Below are 15,341 nucleotides of genomic sequence, written 5' to 3' on the forward strand. Positions count from 1 at the left end.
ATTTTTTTATTTTTTTGCTTAGATACCACTTCCTCAACCACTATGAGTTGACATATCAATTAGTTATGTAAGGTTTTTGGCACCTACACCTTGAAATAAGAAATATTACATAAAATAAAACCAGAGTATAAAAGAGCTATACATTAGATATTGTCTGTTCATGGGAATGATCACATATATTTTACATATATGCATAGAATTTTAGTGTTAAAAACACTTTAAGATACTTGGCTTTTATTTTACTGAGAAAGAAACAAGCCTCCCAGTGAAGAAGTGAGTCGTAGAGGTCACACAGAGGTGATTAAGGGAAGAAAGTCTTTCGAAGAAGGAATGTTAAGGAAACTCTCATTTATAGAAAGCCCTAGGTAAGTGTAGAAAAATGCACATTGTTGGAAGACAGGTACATGGAAGGTTTGTGAGCTTTCCAGGTCTTTATTGAATGCCCAGTTCTTTCTATTTACAGTGTAATGAGAGCAGGCTAGGCTGAACCAGTAGGCAGAAAAGCTGGCATGTGAGAATCTTATTCTTCCCTCAACACACAAAAGGGAAGAGAGAGGGAGGGAAGGAGAAAAGGACCTACAGACAAAGTTAACAGTATTGCTGTCAAATTTCCAAAATCAAATAAAAAAATGAAATTTATATATGAGAAAGATTTGAATATGGGGAAAAATAGCCTTATAATCGATTCATATTAAATTGCTATAACATTTTATTGGCTTGAATTAATAGACCCAAATCTAATTTGAAACTGCCAGTATAGACTTACAAACAGAATTCAACTTATGGTTTTCCATCATTTCAACTTGTATTTTGTTGTAATATCTTTAATTTTTAAAACAAATTAATCGGCATTCATTCTGAGAATTCAGTTGAATTGGAACTGAGAGATGCCTTTTTTAAAATAAATTTTAATTTTTTTCCTTTTCACAAAAGCAAAGCAGTTCATTGCATGAAAAGAAATAAACAGAAAGAAAAAAATAAATAATAAAATTCCTTTAGTATTAATTCTCACAGCTAAACTAATGTTATCATCTTAGACTGTATCCTTAAAGATTCTGTTCTTTAATTTTTTTTTTCTGGTATTTCATTATAAAATCCCCCAAAATGTAAAACAGTAAAAAAAATCAACAATAAATCCATGTTCTATTTTATCCATTTAATACAGATGTTACATTCTCCCTCAAATTGGTAACTATAGTTGACTGTCCTTTCTTATTTTTTTTCCACTAGGTTTATACAGGTGTATATCTATATTGAATACAAATCCAAGTGCATGTATTTCCAATAAAATAGAATTATGAGACTTTTTTTCCACAGAATATATTGGAGACATATTTATAGGCAATGTAAAGTTCTACTTTATTCTTAGTAATATTGTCATAGTATTCATAGTGTAGGTATTCAACTTTGAAACTATTTCCCTATCAGTGAATATGCTAACTTGCCACTGTTTTGCATTTAAAAGCAGTGTTCATGTAAGAGTCTTGTATATCATTTATCTCTATATTTTCTTTTTAAATTATATATCGATCAATTAATAGTTGTATATATTTATGGGGCACAAAGTAGTGTTAAAACTTTCTAATAAAATGTGGAAAGATTAAATAAAAAACAAAAATAAAAAATAAATTAAGCTAATTATCATATATATCACTTCAAATATTGAACTTTTTATCTAATGAGAACATTAGAGATTTACTCTCAGAGACATTAAAATGTACAGAACTCAATTATTAGCTGTATTTACCATGCTGTGCAATAGATCTCAAAAATAAATCAAACTTATTCCTCCTGCATAACTAAAGCTTTGTACCCTTTGACTATCATGTCTCCATACCCTCCACTTTCCTCCATCCCATATTCTCTAGTAACCACTACCTATTCTCTGTTTCTATGAGTTCAATTGCTTTAGATTTCACATACTTGTATAAGTAGAACATATTGTACTTGTCTTTCTGTGCTTGGCTTATTTCACTCAGCATAATGTTGTCCAATTCCATCCATGTTGCTGCAAATGACAGAATTTTTTTTCTTTGTTGAGGATGAATAATATTTCATTGTATCTATATACTACACTTGCTTTGTTCATTCATCCCTGATGGACGCTTAGATTGACTTTATAACTTGGCTATTGTGAATGCTGTTGAAATGAACATGGGAGTGCAGACAACTCTTTGACATACAGATTTCAAACATTTTGGGTAAATACCCAGAAGTGGGATTGCTGGATTCTATGGTAATTCTATTTTTGCTTTTATTAGGACCCTTCATGCTGTTTTCCATAATGGTTGTACTAATTTCCATTCTCACCCAGAGTATACCAGGGTTCCCTTTTCCCCACATCCTTGCCAACACTTATTACCTTTTGTCTTTTTGATAAAACCAGACTAACAGGTATGAAGTGATATCTCATTGTGGTTTTAATTTGCTTCTTCCTAATGATAGGTGTTGTTGAACATTTCTTGCATGTACCTGTTACCCATTTTAAGAAATGTCTATTCAGGTTTGATGCCTATATTTTCAATCAGATTATTTGTTTTCTTTTAGAGTTGTTTGTGTTTTTTATGTATTTTGGATATTGATCCCTTATCAGATGTATGCCCTGCACATATTTTCTCCCAATCCATAGATTGTTTCTTTACTCTGTTAATTGTTTTCTTTAATGTGCAGAATATTTTTATTTTGATGTAATCCCATTTGTCTATCTTTGATTTTATGCCTATGTTTTTGGTATCAAATATAAAAAAAAAAATCATTGTCCAGACCATGTCATGTAGTTTTCCCTCTATGTTTTCTTCTAATAGTTTTATGGCTTCAGGTCTCTGTATTTTCTTGCTATCATTTCAATAAGATAGATTTCTCAGAATAGTAGTAGTAATAACAAAAATAAGAAGAATCGAAATAGCTAAAATTTACATACTTACAATATGCCAGACTTTGTACTATATGTATACTTAAGCTTCGTAATATCCCTCTGAATTAGGTATGGCTTATAATTTTATTTTGCAGATGAGGAAGGTGATGAGAATGTTAAAGTAACTTGCTCAGAATTACAAAGGCAGCAAGTAGTGGCATCAGGATTCAAACATAGGCAGTCTGACTAGGAGGCCACCTGAGCACCTAGCTACATTATTAACCAGTATTCCATATTGCCCTGCTTCATCTAAAAGTAGAATTGCCGAGTCTCGGGGTACACCCATTTAAAATGTTAAGAGAGGTGACATCAACAAAAATGGTGGCATGTAAAATTCTGAAGAACTACCCCTTCATAAAGGCCAAGCAGGAAGTGAATATCACAGGAAGTGAATGTTATCTACACAAGCAGGAAGTGAATGTCAAGACAGAGTTGTAAACTGTCTGGCTGAATGTTTCAGACATACGCCAGCCTGAACACACAGCCATTTGACAAAGAATGGGAGATTCTTTTGGCTCTAGGTGTTTAAGGAAAACTGTTCAATGACTAGAGGGACACTAAGCTAACAAAAACTTTAATGGCCTCAAATTAAAATGAATGCAGACTTTATAGAATTAGTTAAGAAAAGTTACTTAACAAACAAGCAACAACATGTACATCAGCAATGACCACAAACCCTGTAGAGGGGCCAGAATCTGATTTCCAGAGTTGCTGAATTACGATATTCAAAATGTCCGGTTTTTAACAAAAAAACATGACACATGCAAAGAGAAAAGAAAGTATAACCCATTTACAGGAGAGAAAAATGGTTAATTAGGAACTATACTAGAGGAAGCTGAGACATTGTACTAACTAGACAAGAATTTAAATAAACTGTATTAGATATGTTAAAAGACTAAAGGGAACCATGTCTACAAAACTAAAAGAAAGTAGAATAATGTTTCAACAGAGACTACAGAATTTCTTTTTTATTTTTTATGATTTCTATTTCTTTATTGAAAAAAAATTATAACTTCTTCAGTAAAGAAACTATGTTCTTCAATAAAGAAATGGAAATTGTATTTTTTTTCCTATTTCTTTATTGAAAGAAATATGGTAGTTCAAAGTACCATAACTGAAATGGAAGATCAGTAGGGTGGCCCACCAGTAGATTCAAACACTCAGTAGAAAGAATTAGTGAACTCAGAGATAAGTCAATTAAGATTATTGAGGATAAGGAACAACAACAACAAAAAAGTATAAAGGAAATTAAGAAAAATCTGAGAGTCCTGTTCCTCATCACAAAGCATATCAAGACATGCATAATTGTAGTCACAGAAAGAAGAGAGGAGAGAGAGAAAGGTTAAAAAAAAATGAAGAGCTGATAGCCAAAATCTTTCAAATACAATAAAAAAAACAATCAACACATCCAAGAAACTCAATGAATTAGAAATAAAATAAATTCAAAGAAATCACAACTAGACACATCATAATAAAACTATGGAAAGACAAAGACAAATAGAGAATCTCGAAATCAGCCAAATCTTCAAGCAAAAGTGACACTTTATATAAAAGTGATCCTCAATATGATTAGCACCTAATAAATTATCAAAAACTATGGAGACAAGAAGGCAGCAGGGTGTCATGTTTAAAGCAAAAGTGAAAGACTGTCAACCAAGAATTATATATCCACCAAAGCTATCCTTCAAAATTTAAGTAGAAATTAAATATTCTGAGATAAATAAAAACTGAGTGAGTTTTGTCATTAGCAGAACTACCCTACAAGAAATGGTAAAGAACACCCTCAAGCTGAAATGAAAGGACACTGGATAATAACTCAAATCCACAGTAAGAATTAAAGAGCAACAGTAAAGGTAACTACATAAGTGAATATAAAAGGCAGTTTAAGTGAACTTTTTTTGGTTTTATTCCTTTTATTTTTAACTGATTTGAAAGGCAACTTCACAAAGCAATAATTATGTGTATACTGATGGCACATAATATATAAAGATATAATTTGTGATATAACAGCATAAAGAGGGAGAGATGAAACTATATAGGGTCAAAATTTTGGATACTATTGATATTTAGGTGGTCTTAATTCAGACTAGATTGTTATGAAATTTGGTCCCCAAGGTAAACATTAAGAAAATAACTCAAAAACATATAGTAAAAAAAACCAAGGGAATTAAAGTCATACATTATAAAATATCTACTTAACACAAAAAGGGAAGGAATGGTGGAACTGAGGGACAAAAAGATAAAATACATACAAAAAGAAAATAGCAAAATGGCAGAAGTTTCACTTATCAGTAATTACATTATATGTGAATGGATTAATCTTACCAATTAAAATGCAGAGATTGACAGAATGGATTGAAAACAAAAAAATAACATGGTTCAACAATATACTGTCTATAAGAAACTTACTTTAGACTAAAAAATACAGATAAGTAAAGTAAAAGTATAGAAAAAGATATTTTATGCAAACAACCAAAAAGAGCTAGATTGACTACACTTATAACAGATGGAATAAATGTTAAGACAATAAATGTTACATAAGACAGAGAAGGACATTATATAATGATAAAAGGTTCAATTCATCAGTACTACATAACAATTTTAAACGTATATGCATCTAACAAAAGAGTCCCAAAATATTTAAATAATAGACTGAAAAAAATTGAAGGGAGAAATGAACAATTCAACAATATTAGTTGGACAGTTCAATGGCCCACTTTCATTAATGATTAGAACATCACAGAAGATTGGCAAGAAAGTAGGAGACTTAAACAAAATATCAGCCAATTAGACCTAACATACTCTGTCTAACAAAAGCAGAATGCACATTCTTCTCAAATGCATGTGGAACATTCTCCATGAAGACAATTCATTAGGCCATAAAACAAGTCTCGATACATTTAAAGATCAAAATGTTACAAATTATGTTCTCAGATCACAATGAAATGAAATTAGAAATGAATAATAGAAGAAAATTTAGAAATTTACAAATATGTGTACATTAAATATGAGCCTTCTCAATAGCCATTTGATCAAAGAATATGTCACAAGGGAAATTAGAAAATAAGATAAATGGAAATGAAAACAAAGTATGCCATAACTTACAGAATATGACAAAAGCAGTTTTTAGAGAGAAATTGATATCTCTAAATATCTATATTTAAAAAAGGTCTTCAATCAATAACCTAACCTTTCTCCTTAAAATGTAGAAAATAAGAGCAAAATAAATCCAGAGCAAGAAGACAGGAAATAATATAAGGTGTTTCCAAAAAGTTCATGGAAATATTTGTATTATCTTTTAATTCTATTTTTTTAGGAACTTTTTGAAGTACCCTCATAACTATTATAGTAGAGACAAACTGAATAGAGAATAGGGATGACAATAGGGAAAATCAAAACACAGTCATAAACTGGTTTTCAAAAAATTCAACAAAATTGCTTTATCTTTATCTAGAATAACCAAGAAAAAAAAAAATGAGAGAAGACTCAATTTTTTTTTTTTCATCTTCTTTTTGTGACCAGTAAGGGGATCGCAACCCTCGGCTTGACGTCCTCCGCACCGTGCTCAGCCAGTGTGCGCACTGGCCATCCCTATATAGGATCCAAACCGGCGGCAGAAGCGCCACTGCACTCCCAGTGCCGCACTCTCCCGAGTGCGCCACGGGGTCAGCCCAAGACTCAAATTTTTAAAATCAGGAAAAAAAAGAAGGAACATTTCTATTTACCATGGAGATATTTTAAAAATATATGTTATAAAAGAATTCTATGAACAATTGTATGCCAACAATTTAGATAACCTAGATTGAATGATTCAATTCCTGGAAAACACAAATCACCAAAACTGACTCAAGATTCTGAATAAAACTATAACAAGTAAAGGTATGAATTTAGTAATCAAAAAACTTTCAATCAAGCAAAGCCCAAGGCCAAATGGCTTCACTGGTGAATTTTATCGAACATTTAAAGAATTAACACCAATCTTTCTCAAACTCTTCCAAAAAATAGATGAGGAGGGATCAATTCTTAATTCATTCTTTTGGGGGTGGGGAGGCAAAAATAGTTCCAAGGCAACAAAACCAGACAAAGAAATCACAAGGGAATAAAACACCTACAGATCAATATTTCTTATGAATATATATGTAAATGCCCTCAACAAAATACTAGCAAAACAAAACCAGCCACATTTAAAAAGGATTACATGTCACGATCAAATGAAATTTATCCAAAGAATGCACGATTAGTTCAACATAGAAGGATTAATCAGCACAATACAACATATTTATGGAAAATGAAACAAAGACACAATCATATCAATAGACACAGAAAAATATTTGAGAAAATTCAACACTCTTTTGTGATAAAAACATTCAAACTAGCAATAGGAGAGAATTTCCTCAACGTGATAAAGGGCATCTAAGAAAAGCCCACAGCTAACACCATCATGGTTACAGGTGAAGGATGAAAAACTTTCTCATTAACAGATGTCTGCTCTCACCAATTCTATTCAACATTATACTACAGGTTCTAGCAAGGGCAGTTAAGCAAGAAAAACAAATAGAAGGCATACAAATTGGAAAGGAAGAAGTAAAACTCTATTTGCAGATAGTATGATCTTATTCATAGAAAACCCTCAATAAACCACATAAAAACTATTAGAGCTATTATGCAATTTCAGCAAGGTTACAAGGTACAAAATCAACACACAAAAATCAATTCTGTTTCTATACAGCAGCAGCAAACAATCTGAACAAGTTAAGAAAAAATTTCACTTTCATTAGCATCCAAACAAATAAAATATCTACAAATAAATTCAACCAAGTAGGTGAAACAATTTTACATTAGAAACTACAGAATGTAGATGAATGAAATTAAAGAATATTTAAATAAATAAATGGAATAAATAAATTTAAATATCTATTTTATATATATACACACATATATAAATACATATTCTATGTAGTTATAAACCACATGATGATATTTCAGTCAACAATAAACTGCATACATGATGGTGGTACCATAAGTTTATAAAAATATTTCTAGTACCAAGTGACATCATAGCCCAATACATTACTCATGTATTTGTGGTTATGCTGGTATAAAAAACCTACTGTTCTGCTAGGCATATAAAAGAATAGCACATTCAATTATGTATAGTACATAATACTTGATAATGACAAACAACTATGTTACTGGTACATATTTATGTACATACTTATACCCTATACTTTTTTAAAAATTTTCTAGAATGTACTCTTTCTACTTACTAAAATAAAAAGCTAACTGTCACAGTTTTGGGCATGTCCCTCAGGAGTATTCCAGAAAAAGCATTGTTGTTATAAGAGATGACAACTTTAGTGTGTTATTGTCCCTGAAGACCTTCCAGTGGGACAAGATGTAGAGGCAGAAGACAGTGATAGATAATTCTAATCCTGTGTAGGTCTGACTAATGTGTGTATTTATGTCTTAATTTTGAACAAAAAGTTAAAAAAAATAAATACAGATCAAAAAAGCTTATAGAATAAGGACTTGAAAGAAAATATTTTTATGCAGCTGTACAATGTGTTTGTGTTTTTAGCTGAGTTATTACAAGAGTCAAAAAAATAAAAATAATTAAAACATTTATAAAGTAAAAAAGTTACAGAAAGCTAAGGTTAATTTATTATCAAAAAACATCTTTTATAAATTTAGTGTAGCCTAAGTGTACAATATTCATAAAGTCTACAGTAGTGTACAGTTATGTCCCAGGCCTTCACATTCACTCACTACTCACTCACTGACTCACCCAGACCAACTTCCAGTCCTGCAAGCTCTATTCAATCAAAGTAAGTACCCTATACAGATGTACCATTTTTATCTTTCATACCATATTTTTACTATACCTTTACTTTTTATATACACAAATACATTGTTATAATTGCCTACAGTATTCAGTACAGTAACATGTTGTACAGGTTTGTAGCCTAGGAGCAATAGGCTATGCTATATAGCATAGCTTTGTAGTAGGCTATTCCATCTAGGTGTGTACACTCCATGATGTTTGCACAATGACTAAATTGCCCAGTGATGCACTCCCCAAGACCTGTCTCTTTATTAAGTGATGCATGACTGTCTATCTATCTAATGGAAAGATATTCCATGTTCAAAGATTGGAAAACTTAATGTAGTTAAGACGGCAGTACTACTCAAAACAATCAACAGATTCAATGCAATACCTATCAAAATTCCAATGACTATTTTTAATTTTTGCATAAATGGGCCAACTGATCATAACATGTGAAAATGTAGCCAAAACAATCTAGAAAAAGAACAGGACATTTGTACAAAAATAAGAAAGCACTCAGAAATGAGAAAGCTTCCCAATTTCAAAATTTAATCTATATTGTTGCAAATGGCAGTATTTCATTCTTTTTTTATAACAGAGTAGTATTCCATTGTGTAGATATACCACATTTTCCATACCCACTCATCTGATGATGGACATTTGGGCTGCTTCCAACTCTTAGCTATTGTAAAGGGTGCTGTGATGAACATTGGGGAACAGGTATACCTTCGACTTGATGATTTCCATTCCTCCGGGTATATTCCCAGCAGTGAGATAGTTGGGTCATATGGTAGAAAAAATTATATTAAGTGAAACGAGTCAGGCACAGAAAGAGAAATACCACATGTTCTCACTTATTTGTGGGAGCTAAAAATAAATAAATACACAATTAAACTGGAGTGGGGAGAGAAGACACAACAATCACAATTCCTTGAAGTTGATACAACAAGCGAACAGATATGAGGTTGTTGGGAGGGAGGGGGAGAGGGAGAAGGAGGGAGGTTTTGGTAATTCTCCACAATAATCAACCACATTGTATATTGATAAAATAAAATTAAAAAACAAAATAGAGAGAGATTATCCTGGACTATCTGGGTGGGCCCACTGTAATCACCAGGGTTCTTAAATGTGGAGGAAACGGGCAGCTTGAGAAAGACTTGGAAAAAAAAAAAAAAAAACCCTTAAAAAACCCTTAATCTAAAGCTACAGTCACCACAACAGTGGAAAACCTACTTAAGGATGGATACACCGATCAATGGCATAGAACTGAGAGGCCAGAAATAAACCCACATATCTATGGTCAATTGATTCTCAACAAATGGTGCTGGGACAACTGGCTATTTATTCACAAGCAAAAGAATAAATTTGGACATCTGCCTCACACCATACACAGAAAATTATTTGAAACAGACCAAAGACATAAATGTAAAAGTATAAAACTCAAGAAAATGTAGGCCTAAATCTTGCTTACCTTGGATTAGTCAACAGTTTCTTAGCTATGATACCAATTTGTAATCACTATTAAAGGGGATTTACATTGCCCACATCCTTAACACAAGGAGAGTACCAATATTTTAAAGTTCTGCTAACATTTTGATGATAATATTGTTTTAAAAAGTGTTTCCTTGACTGCTGGTAGAGTTAAATATATTTCCATATATTGATTTGTCAATTTCATTCCCTACATTATGATTGTATGCATATATATATATATATACACACACACACTGCACATAAATATATATGTTTGTATATATGTAAATGTGTGTATCTGTCCTATATGGTGTTTATTCTTCTGTACAACAGTCTCAAGAGAAAACACCCTAACAATATAAAACCTTTCATCATTTAATGCATGCAAGCACAATGTGTATATTAGTCCGTTTCTGTTGTTTATAACAAAATACTTGGAACTCGGTAATTTATAAGAAAACAAAATTTATTGCTAACGGTTTTGGAGGCTGGGAAGTCCAAAGTCCAGAGAACACATCTGATGAGGGTCTTATTTGGTGGTGGCTTTACAACAATGCAAGGGGCTCACATGGCAGAAAATGTCAGAGCAGAGAGAGAGATTTCGGGTGTGCTCTCCTTTTAAAGCCCTCAGAGCCATGCCCATGATCAACATTATTAATCTGTTCACTATTGCATGGTCCTACAATTTAATCACTTCTTCAAGGCCCTACCTTTCAATTATTGTAAAAAGATTTCCCACTATGAATAGTTACAGTGGGGATTAAGCTTATAATATACATACTCTTGGTGACACAATTCAATCAATCCACTGCAATGTGTTTCTATAAATGTGTTTTTTGGTAATGACTCAGCAGCAGGGGAACTAAATTTATTTTTCTACCTTTATTTCTATTATCATCATATTCTTAAATGTAATCACTCGTGATTATATAGAACTATTGCTATTTTGAATTAATAAGTCTATTGTAGGTGAGGAAAAAAATTGCTTTATCCTAAGGAAAGTATAAAATAAAATGCAAAAACTTGAAAATATGAATGAACATTTCTTTAACATTTTTATTTTCTTTTAATTTAATGTATTTCTTGTGTACATAAACTTCTGTTGGATTTCTAATAAGACAGGTGAGTGTAGCCATTTTGAGTGCTGATAGTGCAACTTACCTGAGTTACTTTTTTTTTTTTTAAGCAATTGTAAGTTTACTGGCAGGAAAGCTGTATAATGAAAGAAACTAGAGTTTTAAACCAGTAAAGATATAAAATATTCTTTAAAAATAGTGATTTATATTTTATAAGCTTTGATTCTAAGCTCTGCTATGAAAGAGATTAAGTCCTCGCAATGCAAATCAACCCAAAATTAATTTCATACTTTTGTAGCCATACTTGAATGAAGAATTTCTTAGTCACAGTTCCATTGTAATCAGTAGTATGGGTTTTTCATTCATTGCTTAGCATGATAGAAATAAATGATGAAGAAATTAACGTGAGGTTTTTGTAGGATTTTTTAAAAAGTAATGTTAAGAAGAAATGGGTCAATTTAAGAACCTGTTCTTCTCCAATATCACCACTCTTTAACCTCAACTGTATTTTAGAAGAGGAAAAGTGATTCATACAAGCCAAAAAATGAAAACTGATAGTATTTTCAGTGTCTTTTCTTCAAGAAATATAGTAATCATTTAAGACAATTAACCTTGCACTGTTTTCTTCCAGTATTTCTTTTTAATCCTAATTTCTTTCTTTTCTTTTCTTTTTTTTTTTTTTTAAGTACATAGAACTAGAGCTGAAAGTAGCTTTGGAGAAATAAAAGAAAAAAAAAACTGCTTCCAATGTTGTCCTGCCAGTACCTATTATGTTTTTGGTTCCTATCTTTCTTTTGCAGGAGTAACAACTGTTCTGACAATGACAACTCTGAGCATCAGTGCTCGGAATTCTCTCCCCAAAGTGGCTTATGCAACTGCCATGGACTGGTTTATTGCTGTGTGTTATGCATTTGTGTTCTCTGCCCTAATTGAATTTGCAACTGTTAATTACTTCACCAAAAGAGGATGGGCCTGGGACGGGAAGAGTGTAGTAAATGACAAGGTAAGTGAGAACTTCCTTCTCATTGTAATTTAGAAAACCCTCCAACAGATTCAGCTTGTGACAGATATGTTCCTAAAAATTGACATTAAGAACATTTATTCATATCTATGTAACGTATATGTATGTAAATTAGAATCTTATTGAATTCTTTTAAAGTGTGTTCTTGCCTGAAATCCTTTAGGAGTGTTTGTAGTAGTAACACTTGCGTTAAATCACTCCTAAGCATCTGTTGAGGTCTATCTGTCAGGCACTGTGCTAAGTTTTTTACATACATTCTTTCCAGTAATCTTTACAGAATCCTTATAACTAGGGTCTCTTCTTAATTCTCATTTTTTACTGATGAAAAAGCTGAAGCTTAGCAAAATCATTTACTGGCCCAATCTAACACAACTGGTTAGTAAGTGTACTTGAACCTGGATCTGTCTGATCATGAAGTTCATGCTCTTAAACACTACACTGCATTACAATAGAGATTGGGAAAAGAAAGTGGGCATGAATTTTACCTGTTACAGAATTCCAGGCTCTATCAATGGGTTATATACGCCTCACTTATTCCCACTTCTGTTTCTTGGTTGCCAAAGCCCCACTAGCATTTTTATCTCTCCTCTGTTGTATCAAATCAATTTGTAGGTGCTGGAAGTGGGAATTTTAAATTGCTCATATTGTCTAAAAGAAGAAAATTATTTATTTAGTTTTTAAGAAAGTAGGAAAATTTACTCTTATATTAAAACTAATCAAGACACTCTTGTACAACCATTGGGGCAAAGAGAAAATAAGAAAGTAATTTTAAAAATATGAGATAAATAAAAATAAAAATACAAGATATTAAAACCTATAAAATGCAGTGAAAACAGTATTATGGGAGAAATTTATAGTGATAAATATCTACATTATAAAGAAACAAATCTCAAATAAGCAACCTTAGATTAACTTCTTTTGAGATTATTGGTATCCATTTTTACATTTCAAGTACTGAAGCTAGTGGGAGTTTCATGCATTGATGTAACAGCTGTTTCCTTTCTTATTTTGTAGATTATTTATCTGCCTTAAGAGGAGGCTTTGGGTATACCATAATGATATATACAGTATTCTTAATACTAGCAAAAAATTTTAGTTGGAGTATTTCTTTTAACACTACATCTACCTAAATGTGTCTTCCATTAAATTTGGAATAACGTACTTGCTGATTTGATTTTTTCAATTTTTTGAATATAATATATATTTTTATTTCTATGATTATATTGCAGTTTAAGCATACCAACAAAATGGTTTAAAAGTCTTGCTCTTTTTCCTTAATGTTGTAAACTAGAAGTTTTAATGAGTGTCTATATATATATATAGATATATCTTGTTTTGCCTACTAACAGAGCCTATGAATAAATTTTAAAAGGAATCTGATCAGTAGTCTGTGCTTAACTTCTAGGCTATTTCAGCATTTCCATTGTATTTGACTGTTGATTTATGTTTTCATTTCCCATATAGTGTATTGCTTTTTCATTGTATCTATGCAATTACTTCTTTTTAGCTCTATCAGTTATACATACACTTTCATACTAATATTTTTCAAAGATAAAATGTCAGTTACTTCTGTGTAAATATATCACAAAAGATAAATTGTAATGTTTTGTGATATAAATTTCCATATAGAAATTTATTTATGTATTATTTTTAATGCTAGGGGATGCCAATCAAATTGACATTATGATTTGTCATATCAATGATATGCTTTCTCAACTGTCGAACTTGGAAAATAGAAGTACCTATAAATGCAAAAAACAAATTCTTTATAATGCATTCTAAAAGCAGTAACCTACTATAGATGAATACTGGAGCCTACCCACATGTCACATCACAGGTAGCCAAGATAAATCTCTGACAAAACCACTGATGTCCCAACCTAATTTTCAGGAAAACAACAAACATTGTTTATTTCAGTTCTTGTGATTTAGTTAAAGAGAACATGATATCAAGCATGTTGCATGTTCTCATTCACTTTTTTGTAGCTAGAGTTCCTAGTGCAGTACCTGGCACTTAATAGGCACTTCAGAAATATTCATTGAATAAAAGAATAAATGAGTTTCTGATATGGCAATGCAGTACCAATGAGGGGACTTCTTTTCTTTCATGGAAATGTTTTTAAAACTTTGCAGTGGTGAATTTATCAATGGGTACTCCATCCAATTTCATGATTCCAGTGAATTTTGGGAGGTGAAATAATCAGGTCCTTAAAGTTAAAAGGAAATTAGATAGAATGCTCAAAAGTAGCCTACCTGCCTGAAAGATATTTCAATACAGTTTACCTCTGCTCTAGTTTTCCTTAAATTTAATTTTTAATGGGAAAATAATGATTTGCTTGGAATGCAGAATTTTTGTCCATGGCCATTTTTGTGTCCTTTCAGATTAACCAGGCTGACAGAAGTCCTTTACTTTTGATGTTAGTAAACATGAGTAGATGCAGTTAAATTAAGTCAATCCAAAGAGCATATGAAAAGTTCTTAAAAATTTGTAGTACAGCAAGTGTTGTCTCATAAGACTATTACTCAGAAATACATATCGATATAGTATATTTGAGAAAAGATATGTATTTATCATATTTATACATGAATAGCACAAATCTGCAGTTTGCATGTAGATTGTGCTCTGATGATATTTGATGTTACTTTTTGCAAATAAATAAATAAATAAATAAGTCCACTTATTTATATTCAAGCTACTTTTGAGCCCTATGTTAAAAGACAAAGCTTATCTTGCTCTGTGATCTTGGACAGGACTTGAAACTACTTTTAGTGTCAGTCGTGAAATTAGGCAATACAACCTTATCATTCTAAAAATGTAGTGCTCTATCAAATGATACAACTCTAAATTTTATGCCCTTCCATATAAACAGTATTTATTTATGCAACCCTCAAGGTCTTCTGGAACCTTCCTTCATGCCCAATGTTTTCCCTCTTGCCCATGACTAATTCTTTCACTCCAGCTCTTGATCTCTTTTCTTCTTGTCGCTTTCTCAAACTTGTTATGTCAGTTATAATTTTCTTCTCTTATTTTTTT

At 31.6% G+C, this 15,341-nt stretch overlaps 1 protein-coding gene across 4 annotated transcripts in view; it reads left to right on the top strand.

The window, feature by feature from the left end:
* The window catches only part of GABRA2 (gamma-aminobutyric acid (GABA) A receptor, alpha 2), a 147,893-nt gene that overhangs the window by 116,295 nt on the left and 16,257 nt on the right, over positions 1-15,341 (top strand). For all 4 annotated transcript variants that reach the window (XR_550668.1, XM_008575269.1, XM_008575268.1 and 1 more), the window contains one exon: positions 12,088-12,290. Coding sequence is in view for 3 of the 4 variants with exons in the window: in XM_008575269.1 (XP_008573491.1) it covers positions 12,088-12,290 (203 nt within the window). In the remaining variant the exon portion in view is untranslated. The remainder of the gene's footprint in view (positions 1-12,087; positions 12,291-15,341) is intronic.

This window comes from Galeopterus variegatus, unplaced genomic scaffold (genome assembly GCF_000696425.1).
Source record: "Galeopterus variegatus unplaced genomic scaffold, G_variegatus-3.0.2 Scaffold1166, whole genome shotgun sequence".
Taxonomy (NCBI): domain Eukaryota; kingdom Metazoa; phylum Chordata; class Mammalia; order Dermoptera; family Cynocephalidae; genus Galeopterus; species Galeopterus variegatus.